This window comes from Sceloporus occidentalis, unplaced genomic scaffold (genome assembly GCF_023333645.1).
Source record: "Sceloporus occidentalis isolate IW3139 unplaced genomic scaffold, rSceOcc1.0.p SCAF_4, whole genome shotgun sequence".
Classification (NCBI taxonomy): Eukaryota; Metazoa; Chordata; class Lepidosauria; order Squamata; family Phrynosomatidae; genus Sceloporus; species Sceloporus occidentalis.
The window spans coordinates 49,191,645-49,204,659 of NW_028316984.1; the positions used below are offsets into that span (position 1 = coordinate 49,191,645).

General features: G+C 40.0%; 1 protein-coding gene across 12 annotated transcripts in view; it reads right to left on the minus strand.

Moving 5' to 3' along the window:
• GALNT13 (polypeptide N-acetylgalactosaminyltransferase 13) overlaps positions 1–13,015 on the minus strand; it is a 360,918-nt gene that overhangs the window by 219,913 nt on the left and 127,990 nt on the right. For all 12 annotated transcript variants that reach the window (XR_016280868.1, XR_016280866.1, XR_016280867.1 and 9 more), the window contains one exon: positions 3,226–3,394. Coding sequence is in view for 7 of the 12 variants with exons in the window: in XM_089520006.1 (XP_089376132.1) it covers positions 3,226–3,394 (169 nt within the window). In the remaining 5 variants the exon portion in view is untranslated. The remainder of the gene's footprint in view (positions 1–3,225; positions 3,395–13,015) is intronic.

Genomic DNA, 13,015 nt, shown 5'->3' on the forward strand with positions numbered 1-13,015 from the left:
TTGCTAGAGAGGTTAAGAACAATAAAAAGGGCTTTTTTGGATATGTCCACAGCAAAAGGAAGAAGAAGGAAACGGTAGGGTCACTGTGTGGAGAAGATGGCAAAATGCTAACAGAAGACAGAGAAAAGGCAGAATTACTCAACACCTTCTTTGCCTCAGTCTTCTCAGAAAAGGCAAAGGGTGCTCAACTTGAGGATAATGGAGCAGAGGACAGAATAGGGGAATTTCAGCACAGAATAAGCAAAGAGATAGTAGAGGAACACCTTATTAATCTAAATGAATTTAAGTCTCCGGGACCAGATGAACTCCATCCAAGGGTATTAAAAGAACTGGCAAATGTAATATCGGAGCCATTGGCAATAATCTTTGAAAACTCCTGGAGAACCGGAGAGATCCCAGCAGACTGGAGGAGGGCAAACGTTGTCCCCATCTTCAAAAAGGGGAAAAAAGAGGATCCCAACAATTATCGTCCAGTTAGTCTGACATCAGTTCTAGGAAAGATTCTGGAGCAGATCATTAAACAGAGAGTCTGTGAACATCTAGAAGGCAATGCCATAATCACAAAAAGTCAACATGGGTTTCAGAGAAACAAGTCATGCCAGACAAACCTAATCTCTTTCTTTGATAAAATTACCAGCTTGGTAGATGAAGGGAATGCTGTGGATATAGTATATCTTGATTTCAGTAAGGCCTTTGATAAGGTTTCCCATGACATTCTTGCAAACAAGCTTGTAAAATGTGGGCTAGACAAAGAAACTGTTAAATGGATCTGTAATTGGTTGACCGGCCGAACCCAAAGGGTGCTCAACAATGGCTCCTTTTCATCCTGGAGAGAAGTGACCAGTGGGGTCCCACAGGGCTCTGTCCTGGGCCCAGTGCTATTCAACATCTTTATCAATGACCTGGATGACAGAATTGGGAGCATACTTATCAAATTTGCAGATGACACCAAATTAGGGGGAATAGCTAATACCCCAGAGGACAGGATCAAGATTCAAAATGACCTGAATAGACTAGAAAGCTGGGCCAAAGCTAACAAAATGAAATTCAACACAGAGAAATGTAAGGTATTGCACTTAGGGCGGAAAAATAAAATGCACAGATATAGGATGGGTGACACCTGGCTGAATGAAACTACGTGTGAAAGGGATCTAGGAGTCCAAGTAGACCACAAGTTGAACATGAGTGAACAGTGTGATGCGGCAGCTAAAAAGGCCAATGCTATTTTAGGCTGCATCAATAGAAGTATAGTGTCTAGATCAAGAGAAGTAATAGTGCCACTGTATTCTGCTCTTGTCAGGCCCCACCTAGAATATTGTGTCCAGTTCTGGGCACCACAATTCAGAAAGGACATTGAGAAACTGGAGCGTGTCCAAAGGAGGGCGACAAAAATGGTGAAGGGTCTGGAAACCATGCCCTATGAGGAACGACTTAGGGAGCTGGGGATGTTTAGCCTGGAGAAAAGAAGGTTAAGAGGTGATATGATAGCCCTGTTTAAATATTTGAAAGGATGTCATATTGAAGAGGGAGCAAGCTTGTTTTCTGCTGCTCCAGAGAACAGGACCCGGAACAATGGATGCAAGCTACAGGAAAAGAGATTCCACCTGAACATTAGGAGGAACTTCCTGACAGTAAGGGCTGTTCGACAGTGGAATGCACTCCCTCGGAGGGTGATAGAGTCTCCTTCCTTGGAGGTCTTTAAACAGAGGCTGGATGGCCATCTGTCAGGGATGCTTTGAATTGGATTTCCTGCATGACAGGGGGTTGGACTGGATGGCCCTAGTGGTCTCTTCCAACTCTACGATTCTATGATTCTATGATTCTATGATTAGGGATACAAATCTTTGTTCAGTTAATTGTCTTGTCTTAAGTTCAAAAGTTTTCTCTCCAGTGCACAAAATGTGAGAGCATTTTTCAGTTATTATTATTTTATTTTTATTTTTTGCACTTCAGGACATCTTTGTGAAAAACTTGTTTGCAACAAAATAACTTTGTGTCTGTGTGTGCACATGCAAAAACACATTTTGGGGCAATTTTTCACAAAGTCCTAAAATATGAATTTTTTTCCTGTGAGTGATCATCACAATCCTCATTGAGAATGAGAAAATGTGCTAGTATTGTTTACTCTTGCAAATACATAGGTGTAGGTATAGAGACAGACAGACAGTGACATATGTATTCTTGGATATCCAATAATTGTTCCAGTCAATCGCTAAAGCAAAGCAAAGGAAGATGGACAGCCCACACCAGGTAACAAACAATAAAAGTATACCTTCATCCTCACAACTATTTCCAGATCTGTATATTCCCACTGTGTTGCCTGTTCAGCACCATTCAGTCATGTGTCTCCCACAGCCCAAGTTTCAAATTGGTCAACGCACCTTTGCTCTCTTCACCTAACCTGATCTCAAGCCAGTATTACCATGACCCATATAATGCAAGGGAATGGCTATTACTTTCATACAATATATGAGACTTCACTGTTAAGTGCTTGCTTGCTTAGAAGCAAGTTCCATTAGGTTTAATGGGATTTATTCATGTAATGCCTAAATCCAGCATTTTGTCCCTCCCAGTGAAGCTCTTGGCAGTCTCTTACCCTCCCACAAGCTATTTTGGGAGCACATGGGCTTTAAGAAGAAGGGAAGAATAATCCTCAATTTCTGGCAGCCTATGATTAGCATGAAATACTGCCAAGAGTCTTTTTAGGAATGTAACTTGAGACTCGTGCTCTACAGGAATTTTGTGAACTGTTCCCGGAAAGTGATTTTGTGATGAGCCAGAAGAAAGTCCAGGTTTTCAAACAATTACTTTGGAAGTAGGTCTTGATATCAGATTGACACTTCCAATCAGAAGTATCAAAGGATGGATCAATTTCTGAAACAAACTGGAAAGTATTTTATTGTGGCTTGATTATTGTAATTCACCAATGTATCTAGGAAAGAAACTGAAATCCATGTAAGGTCATGCAAAATGTTTATTTTTAAAAAATGCAAGGGTTTATATCCCACCTTTCTCCCACAATGGGATTTAAATAGACCACTCAGTCTTAAAAGGGCCACTAAACTATTCCCCCCATTTTCTTTTTATATTATAATACACAAGTTACCTTTGCATACCTATAATTATACATGCAGGCATGCAAAATAACATAGCTATGCATTGTCTAGATATTAATTCAATGTCAATGTGACAAATTTCAGGGGCAAAACAAATGCATAAACTCACCCCTCTAGTCTTACATCGGGCAAACTTCTGTTCAGCGCAATCATATCACTGGCCATAAGGTTAAACTGGTTGATTTTAAACAGCTCTTTCATTTTTTCCTGATCATCCTTGGGTATGACGACTGCCTTCCCCATCTCTCCAGGTCCTTCTTGGCTTCTTGACATAACAGCTATAAGAGAAGAAATTCAGTGAAAAGTGTGTCTTTAACTTTGCCATGCACAGATGTCACATATTTTTAGATTTTAGAACTCCAAAGTGATAACAGGTAATTTTTTTTACTGTAACTTTTGGCTTTTGAGCCAATATTTCATTAATATACAGATCAACACAGCTTATTTCGAAACCAGAGTTTTGGAAACACACTCACTGTTTCCAACATTGTGTGATGATGTCATGTCTGAGTGATTTATTTGCCACATCTATTTCCCACTCTCTACCATCAAGGAGCTGAAAATTCTATTCAAAAACATACTTTTTATAATTGCAGCATGTGATGTCCACTAGGTTGAATACATTGACTTTCCCATCTAACATAAAGTGCACACATGATGAGACAGGAAAAGCATGTCTACTAGCCCCGGCCCAACTTCCATACACACTCAGCATGAGTATGAAAGAGGCTAGTTAGGCACAGAGCTCCTCTAATGGATAAAGAAGCCTGATTGATCTAAGATTCCTATTCACAGGGAAATGTGCCAATATCAGTTCAGAATGAGTGGACTTGATCCCACATCTCTCCATGATGATCAAGGCCTTTATTTCCAGGGCTAATAGCAGCTCTGAGTGTTGTGGGAATCTGTTCTTGTTATTAAGTACCATCAAGTCAATTCTAGCTTGTGATGGCATGAATAAGAGGCCTTCAAGATACCATGTTATTAACAACCCTGCTTGAATCTTACAAACTTAGGGCTGTGACCTCCTCAACTGAATCAATCCACCTTGTGGTCATCTGCTTCTGTGTTCCACCAACTGGATTGCAAGTTACCTGGTCACTTTGGGGTCACATACATTCCCCCCTTTATTGGGTTCTCTTGCCTACTCCACACTAGATCTGGTGGAAAACTGGCTATGGGTCTAAAATAGGTTCTCACTTGGCAGATTACAGGGGAGAATTTATCAGATCAGTCTATACCTTGACACCCTTTTCATAAAGGGTTGTTGGAACAATCTCTATAGGTCCTGGGTGTGTGTGGAGAAGTAGTATTGATCTGTTGATTTACTCTCTCTTATAAACTCAGGATTTCTTGGGGGAGAGCGTACTGGTTTGCCTTCCAGTAAATGACCGTCCAGGCAGCAATCAATGTTTTTTGGATTCCACCCCCCCCCCCAAGTGTGGTCTTTGGCCAGAAAGGAAGGCTCGTCACAGGTTAATGCCTGAACCTCAGGTGGACCCACATCAGGTTTCTCCCCCCCCCCCACTCTACTTTGTTTATCTCCAGGTCCAAATTCAGTTAAATATGGAATAGGTCAATAAAGTAGCCCTTATTCAAACAATTTACTTGTGCCTGGTTTCATTATTTCATGGGTGGTCATCAATCCTTCTGCCTTCAAATTCTTCCTAACATTATCATATGTTCTAATGAGTCATATATCCACAAAATTCTTCAGCATCACAAGTGAGTTGATTCTCCAGCTTTCACATCCATATATTGAAATTCAAGATATTATGGTATGAATGGCCCTGACTTTAGTACTTAACAACATGTTTTTATACTTCAGAATTTTATCTAGCTGCTTCATAGCAAGGTGTTTTTATTTATAAAATATTTCTCTTTTCCCCCCTGTACTGCATATAATTAAATGCACACACACACAGAGATATATCAGTTACTAAAAAGGGTAGCAGTAATTTTATTGATTTACTAATTTAGTCATCTGCTAAACTGAATATATGGCATTGAACCCAGAAATTCAATAGCCCTGTTTTTGTTTACTTTAATCCAACATTAATCCAACATTGTTAGATAAAGTGGTATTGAATTACAAAACTCGGGTGCATCACTATCAGCTAACAGGATGGCTAGCTAGCAATATTTTTGACAAAATCACATAGTTAACACCAGAATCTTCACATTCTCCCTCTTCCTCAATATATCATTAGAGCTACCCTTCTATAAAGATAGTCAAATCTTCACTTTTGCTTTCTCCCACATTTGCATTTTTTTACGTTTCATGGTTTGTCAATCCTGATAATGAATAAAATGTATATTTTGGCAAGTTCTCAATAAAACAAAAACAAAAAAATCTCAACCATCTGTACCAGCCAGATTCAATATGCAGCTAATCCCAGCATGGAAAGGATTGACTGTAAAAGATGAGAATACTATCTGAAAAAAAATGAGACAGCAACTCTAATTCATGGTACAGTAGGACTGAAAGCCAGATTTCTAAGGGCTAAATGTCACAGGCAAATCTGTCCATTTTGCTCTCTTTCACAGAGTAGGCCCTTAGTATTCACTGGAGTTTGGTTCCAGGATCTCTCATGGATAAGAAAAATCCATGGATGCTCAAGTTCTATTATATACAATGGGGTAGTAAAATGGTGCCTCATACATAAAATGGCAAAATCAAGATTTTGCTTTTGGGGGAAAACATTAAAAAGTATTTTCAAGCTGTGGATGCTTGAATCCTTGGATACAGAGGTCTGACAGTACTCATAACATTTCAAAATTCTTTCCATGGAGTTTATCAATCAGTCTGCAAATTTTACACATTCCCTTTAACATGTAGTTTGACCTGAGGCAGCTGGGGAGTGGGGTGGGGGTGCACTCCACAGATTTTAAAGGAATGATCCAAGATGTTGAACCCTATCCTCAAAATAACTTCAGCAACCTAAATTGGTCCTTTAGAGTTTGGAATAAAATCCAGTGTGTTCACTGAACTCCTGACATGGAGGCCACTGATTATGATCATGAGTATGGACTATGTAGCAAAACAAATTATCCACCCATGAAAGGAAGGTATTATTGACCCATGAAAAGAAGGTATTAGAAAGCGTGAGGAAACCTTAACATATGAAAAGTACAGTACAAAGAAATATGAAAATACATGAAGATATTTATTGTGGGGGTTTCAACAGATTAGTCCAAGGAAAACTGACTTATAGTATTGCTATACTAATAGAAGGCAAGTGTGGTATAGGGATTTGAATGTTGGACAAGAATTCTAGGAGTAATAGTTGTTGCTGGTGGTGGTGATGATACTGGTATGCCTTTTAAGTCATTTGCAATTTATGACAACCCTAAGGGGAACCTATCAAAGGGTTTTCTTGGCAAGATTTGTTCAGAAGTTGGTTGTCACTGTTTTTCTCTGAGGCTGAGAGAGTGTGACTTCCCCAAGGTTACTCAGTGGATTTCCATGGTCTCTGATAGTATCAGCTTAGGGTTTCCATAATTCAGAAACAATCTTAGGATTGTCATATGTTGGAAATGATTTGATGGTACCACAGCATCAAATTACTGTACTGACAGACCCATACAACAAAGCAGTTCTCAGTTCCTCAGCTGTTGATAATAAACATCTCAGAATCCAGCTGACCAAAACTGTCCTCTGCTAAAAATCACAGCCAGAGGAAATATTTGATTGTTAGACAAGCGTGAAGGCTTCTGCAGCCTTTTCAATAGAAAAAGTGTTTCCTCTTCCAGACAACAGTTATACCCAACATCTTAAAAAGGCTGAAGAAGCTGTGTTTCATTAGGCTTAACCTTTGGCTTTATAATATGAAGAGCTGCATATATGAAAATTCTGAAGGGTATATTTTTAGGGAAGGAGTCGGTCAATAATAAATTTTGAGGGGAAACAAACAAAGCAGCCTAGAGAAATTTAAAAATTCCTCTAGTCTCTTGTTGCAAAAGTCAGTATTGTCAGCTATATTGTAGTTACAGATATTGCAACTGGGAATAGAATACATATATCCAAACTCCTATGTTAGAATGTCAGCTTGTTCAGGAATCTGTTATCCATTATCTGCCAGCTCAACTGCTGACATCTATTTATCTGTACAGATAAACTAGCCGATCACAGCAAACAGATACAGACTGACTGAAGTAAACCTATGCCATTGTTAGAACCTTTCAAGTCTCTCCACATTAGAGCCTAAGGCGGGTTACAAACCCCAGGTTGCGGCGGTCTCCTGCCGCCGCCGTTTGCAGCGTCCGGGAGCCGCAGCTGCCACACTGCGGGGCTCCTGGACGCTCCGAGGAAGGAGCGTGGAAATCGCGCTCCTTCTTGGGCCCCGGAAGTGGCACCGCAAAGCGCAAGGCGCGCTTTCGCAGCGTCACTTCCACCGCGACACGTCTGGACGCTATGCATCCAAGACGTCAAAATGGCGGTGGCCGTGTGGAACGGCCGCCGCCATTTTGTGCGCGCAGAACACGTACTAGGGTTAGGGGGTGCGGAAGCACCGCCCCTTCCTAACCCTAGGACGCGCTCCACGCGTACTTTCTGGCAGTTTGTAACCCGCCTAAGATTACTTCAGAGATTTTTTCTTTTTAAAAAAACACACTTATACAAAACTTCTAAATTCAGATGAGAAATATATTATGATGCAGTTTCACTGTTCGAAACCAAAACTGATTATATGGAAGAAGTAGAGACATGATTGTGAATGGGGATAACCATATTATCGTATCAGACTAGACTATCAGATCACCACATGTTCAATAATACTCACCCTTGCAGACAGGTTGGGGAAAACCTCGAATCCTTTTTCAGGAGAGTTTTTGGAGTGTTTTGGGAGGGGTGTGTGTGCATAAAGCCTGAATTCCTCTGAATCACTTGTGACTGGATCACAGCCTATTCAATTCAAATGAGGAGTATTTCAGTTGTGTAGTCAAGCTCTCAGATAAGTTGGGTAAGCAGGTGGGTTAACTCAAAACCTCAACATGGTAACAATGTTGTGGGTATTCTGGACTGTGAATCTGGTCCATTCATTAATTAAGTGTTAAGAATGAGCACAGCAGAAATTGCTCTTTCAGGTATATTGATCGCCATGTCTATTCAAAAAAGAGCTTTCTAAATCAGAAAATTGTTAGAGATATAATACTGCTAATGCTTCCTTAACACGTATGGTTTGGAGTTGTCCCACAGTAGCTATATTTTGGGAGGAAGTACCAGTAAATTTGATTTTGGAACAAGTACCAGTAAATTTGGTTTTGGAAAGTTCCTTCATATTCAGGGATATGCATGTTCTTGCGAATAATTTACCTATTCTTGGAAATTAGCCAAGGGCCAATAGAAGTTAATTTCTTATGCCCTTTTGACAGCTAAAAAATTAATACAGTGGTCCCTTCTTTTATGCGGGGGATCCGTTCTGGACCCCCCCCCCCCCATGTAAAAGAAATTCTGTATATGCTTGAGCCCCATTAGAAGTAATGGGCCTCATGCTTGCAGTGGCGTGGTGACATGCGCACCACGGGCACACACGCCATTGCTCCTTGCAGCACACGGTGCCGCTTCTTCCATCGCTGCTTTCGGTGTATGCTGAAAGCGGCATATAATGCACCTGCATATGATGTGGGCATACTGTGCTTCATTACTGGAAAGACAATTTTTCTCCATCTGTGATCCAATGGGAAGGACATCTAACAACATTTGCAATGTTGTTGGTTTTATTAAAAGATGTATAGCTCAAATTTACAAATGGATTTATATCTGGACAATTGGTCAGCTTTTAAAGAAACCTATGATTAATGTGTTGCCCTTTTGCATTTTTATTTTCCTGTTTTTGTTACATTATTATTCTAACAAAAGGAACATTATTGTATGTAACTGAGATCTTTTTTGGATGTAAATATATTTTAATAAAATATTAAAAATTTTAAAAGAAAAAAAAAGAATGAACACAAGTCAGGAATAAATGATCCAATGAGAGAGCATGATACTGTGTTGCCAGGAGGCAGAACACAAAGCAAACCAATGTCACCTGACTGACAGACTTCAGTGTGATATTAAGCTGCACCATTATTTTATTACATATTCATTTGGGCCAAATGCTGTGTCCAAATGTCCCATGGTCCTCATTTTCAGGAAGCAATTGCCTCAGTGGTAAAAAGGATACTTCAGCTCTTTTATGAACAATTCTGCGTTGGATCAGAAATATTCTAGTACTGCTTTATTTCTGTTGGAGATTCACTAATTGATCTTGTGCTAGTTACATTACTTGTTTTGGGTATCATCCACATTGCAGAAATAAAGCAGTTTGACACCAATTTAGCATATTCAATGCTATGTAATTCTGAGATTTGTAGTTTTGTTTGATATTTAGCCTTCCCTGTCACAGAGCTCTGGTGCCACAACAAACTACAAATCCAAGAATTACACAGCATGGAGCCATGCAATTTAAAGTGGTGACAAACTATTTTATTTCTGCAGTGTGGCTTCAAATAAAACCAATGACTTCTACAATCTGGAGGCTCAACCTTTAATGAGCATCAGATTCAGGACTCCTCTTCCTTCATATGAGGTCTTGGAAAGTTACTTTCAGGAAGAATGTATATAGTGACACACTGAAACTGTCCAAAATTGAGCAACAGTAGGATGATGGTGCGGATCCCAAGTTCTGCTTTAGATTAATGCATCATGCCAGTGAAATTGTTGCAAAATACATCTTTGGCACCCTTAATTTTTTTTTCCTTTTGTCTAGGACCACAGATCTTTTTTCTCCTAGTTCTGGGTAGGGATGAATAATCATGAAATAAAATACATACTTTTTTGTCCATAAGGTTTTTATCTTGTAGGCCATAATGAGCAGACAAAATAATTAAAAGCACAATAAGGACTAGCATAACTATGACATTTCTCCTCAGTCTCCCCCTCCAACAAGCATGAATTGTTATTTCTTCCCAAACAGAATTTCTGATTCTGCCTTCAACATGCTTTAATACTTATGAGAAGGAGGTTCCCCCCTCTGTTTTTATATCATCAAATCCTCAGAAAACATTCTGCTATCATCAAAATGCACAGCCTTCTGATTGCTGAAGTGTGAAAAGAAAAGAAAAAAAAATACAGCTCTCATCCTTGTCTTTCCCTTCATGCTAGATTTTTATTCTGTAAATCTAAAAGATCTTTGTTTCTGGGTAGAAGAAACCTTTGACTACAGTTCACCATCCCAGTCATAAAATAATTAGAATCAATACATGCTGTTGTGGTTGTCAGAGGGACAACTTTAAAATAATGATGTAGCAAATGCAGTATATTTAATTGTATGTAGATAGGAGTATGCACAAGATGCCTTTGTATACTCAGAGCATATTATTTTCCCACTTACTCTTTTAATTAAGTAAATAAACAAATAAATAATGTTTTTGCAAAGAAAGGATGAATGAATTAGACTTAATCTGCATCAGATTTTTAAAAGCTGAATCTTTACACTACATGTTTGCTATACCAAACATTTCCACCTTCCAAATTTCATTTTTACATCCAATTCTTCAAAAGAAAAAGAGGAGAGAGTGTATGTATTACCATTCACTGCCCCGCACAATCATTTGACTTTCAATATACATTAGCAGTAAAAATAGCTTTAAGGTAGCTTTAACTACTAGATAAGATTAATTATCCTGAAAAGAAAGAAGAAAAAATATTCTTATGAAACTGTGTTGATTCTGCCAACGGGCTGTGAAAAAATTGTGAGCTACTTACAAGGAGACATCAGAATGAAGATGAAGCAAGAGAAAAGGTTGTGTGTGTATGTGTGTGTGTGTGTGTGTTGGGGGGGGGGTTGTTTGTTAGGTTTGTTTTTGGCCAGGTTGCCAGGATGTTGGGAAAATGAAGGGCAAGTATGAAGTATAAAACTATCCATGGTAACCTTGCCAAAGGCAGCTAGAATAAATGTTAAGTAGGCCACAAACCCTAGAGGTTTGTAATCAACTTTAATTTTCATCCCTAACACATGCAATTCAGGCAAAGAACAAAAAGTAATTTACTTAAGCAACTGGGACATAGTTCTTGGGTAGAACACTTCTACTGTTACAGAGTGAAAAAGAAGCAAAATTTTCTCTTGGAGCAATCATGATACAAAATCCTATTGGCTAATGCAGTAGGAGTGGAAGCTGTAGCCTTTTGTATTACTTCCTTTCAGTTTCTTCTTCCTTCTCCTCCTGGCCCTACATCTACAATGAATGACCACAGAATTAACTATGGCGGGATACAAACCGCCATATAGTACGTATAGGATACGTACTAGGGTTAGGAAGGGGCGGTGCTTCCGCACCCCCCTAACCCTAGTACGTATCCTATACGTACAAGATGGCGGCGCCCCTTCCACATGGGCGCCGTCATCTTTATGTACTGGACGCATAGCGTCCAGACGTGTCGCGTCCTTTGTGACGTAGTGAGTGCGCCCCTGGCGCCTCGCTACGTCGCAAACGCGACTCCGAAAGAAGCTCCATTTTGGAGCTTCTTTTTTGCTCCGCGCGGGAGCCGCGCGGTTTGGCTGCTGCAGCTCCCACGCAGAACAAACGGCGGCGGCCGGGAAGCGCCGCAAAGCGGCGGTTTGTATCCCGCCCACAACAGGATCACCTTGATTAATTTCAGGTCCTGTTTGGAAGTATCTAAGTGAAACAAGGAAATTCCATTGACAATCTCTGAATGACCCACTTGATCTCATTACTTTCAGAACACTGCTGACAAAACCTCTAGTTTGTCCTTAGCATGAGGAAGGCAGGTAGAGCCTGATCCCTAAAGGATAAGACTCCAGGCTTCCATATACATGGAAAAACTTGAGAAAAGGTGGCCTACATCTCTGTAAGTGGTGAAGAACCACTTACAGGGGATGTCATGGATTTTTATTGTATTCCGTAGCTTATAGTTAGATCCAAGATGTCCTTAAAATGCAACTTATTTCTTGTAACTTGGCAGGGTGTTAAGCTATTGTCTGAAGAAGGATGTTCTATTATATGATAACCATTGTCCTACTTACTTTAGGATAAAACTTCTTTAAACTCTTTATTAAACCTAAGAACACATAGGTCTCAAGGGGGAGAAGGGACAATTTGTTTTACTTTGGTTTACTCATTATTCAGTCTCTCATTTAGAGAGGATGGAGAAGAGTTTACAGAGGGTTCATGGGTAGTCACTGGGAGCTCCTAGTTGAGCTAGCCCTCCATTTTTTCCCAAAGACCTTAGAGTGATTGGTGATCTACAAAGGCTTTGCCATCTCACCAGAGGATCTGTTGCAAGTGAATGCATTTGCTACATTCATTGTTATTTCAGTTAGTCTCCATGAGAAACTAAGGTCGGGTCCCCAAGTCCATACCTGTTCCTTTATAACAATAAAATATGTTTGTGGCTGTTCACTCTCTCTTTCTCTCTCTCTCTCTCACACACAGATGGCTTTCACACTGGTGCTTACCATGGGTTAAGCACCAGTAAAGCGCCAGTAAAATGTCCCTGAAAAGCAAGGATGTGAAAGCTGCTTCTGAAACATCAGTGAAGTGTCTCCTCGCTTCTACCATCCTTGAACAGTTCATGGAGCAGCCATTCCTATTAACAGGAACTTTGCGTTCACTGACGTTTCAGACGCACAACCAGCTTTCACATCCTCATGCTTCAGGGATGTTTTACCGGCGCTTTACTGGTGCTTAACCCATCATAAGTGCTGGTGTGAAAATTTTCAACGAGAGAGCGAGCAGGGGGATGAGAGGGATGTAATGGAAAAGACTTGTTTCTGAACAGAGCTCAGAAAAGCTGCTCTTGGTCTTTAACTCCGTAAAACACACAGCTGGCAGATTCTGGAAAATATAGTCCAAAAAGTAACTGTTTGATGTCCTTTTTCTGATTCAACATTTGC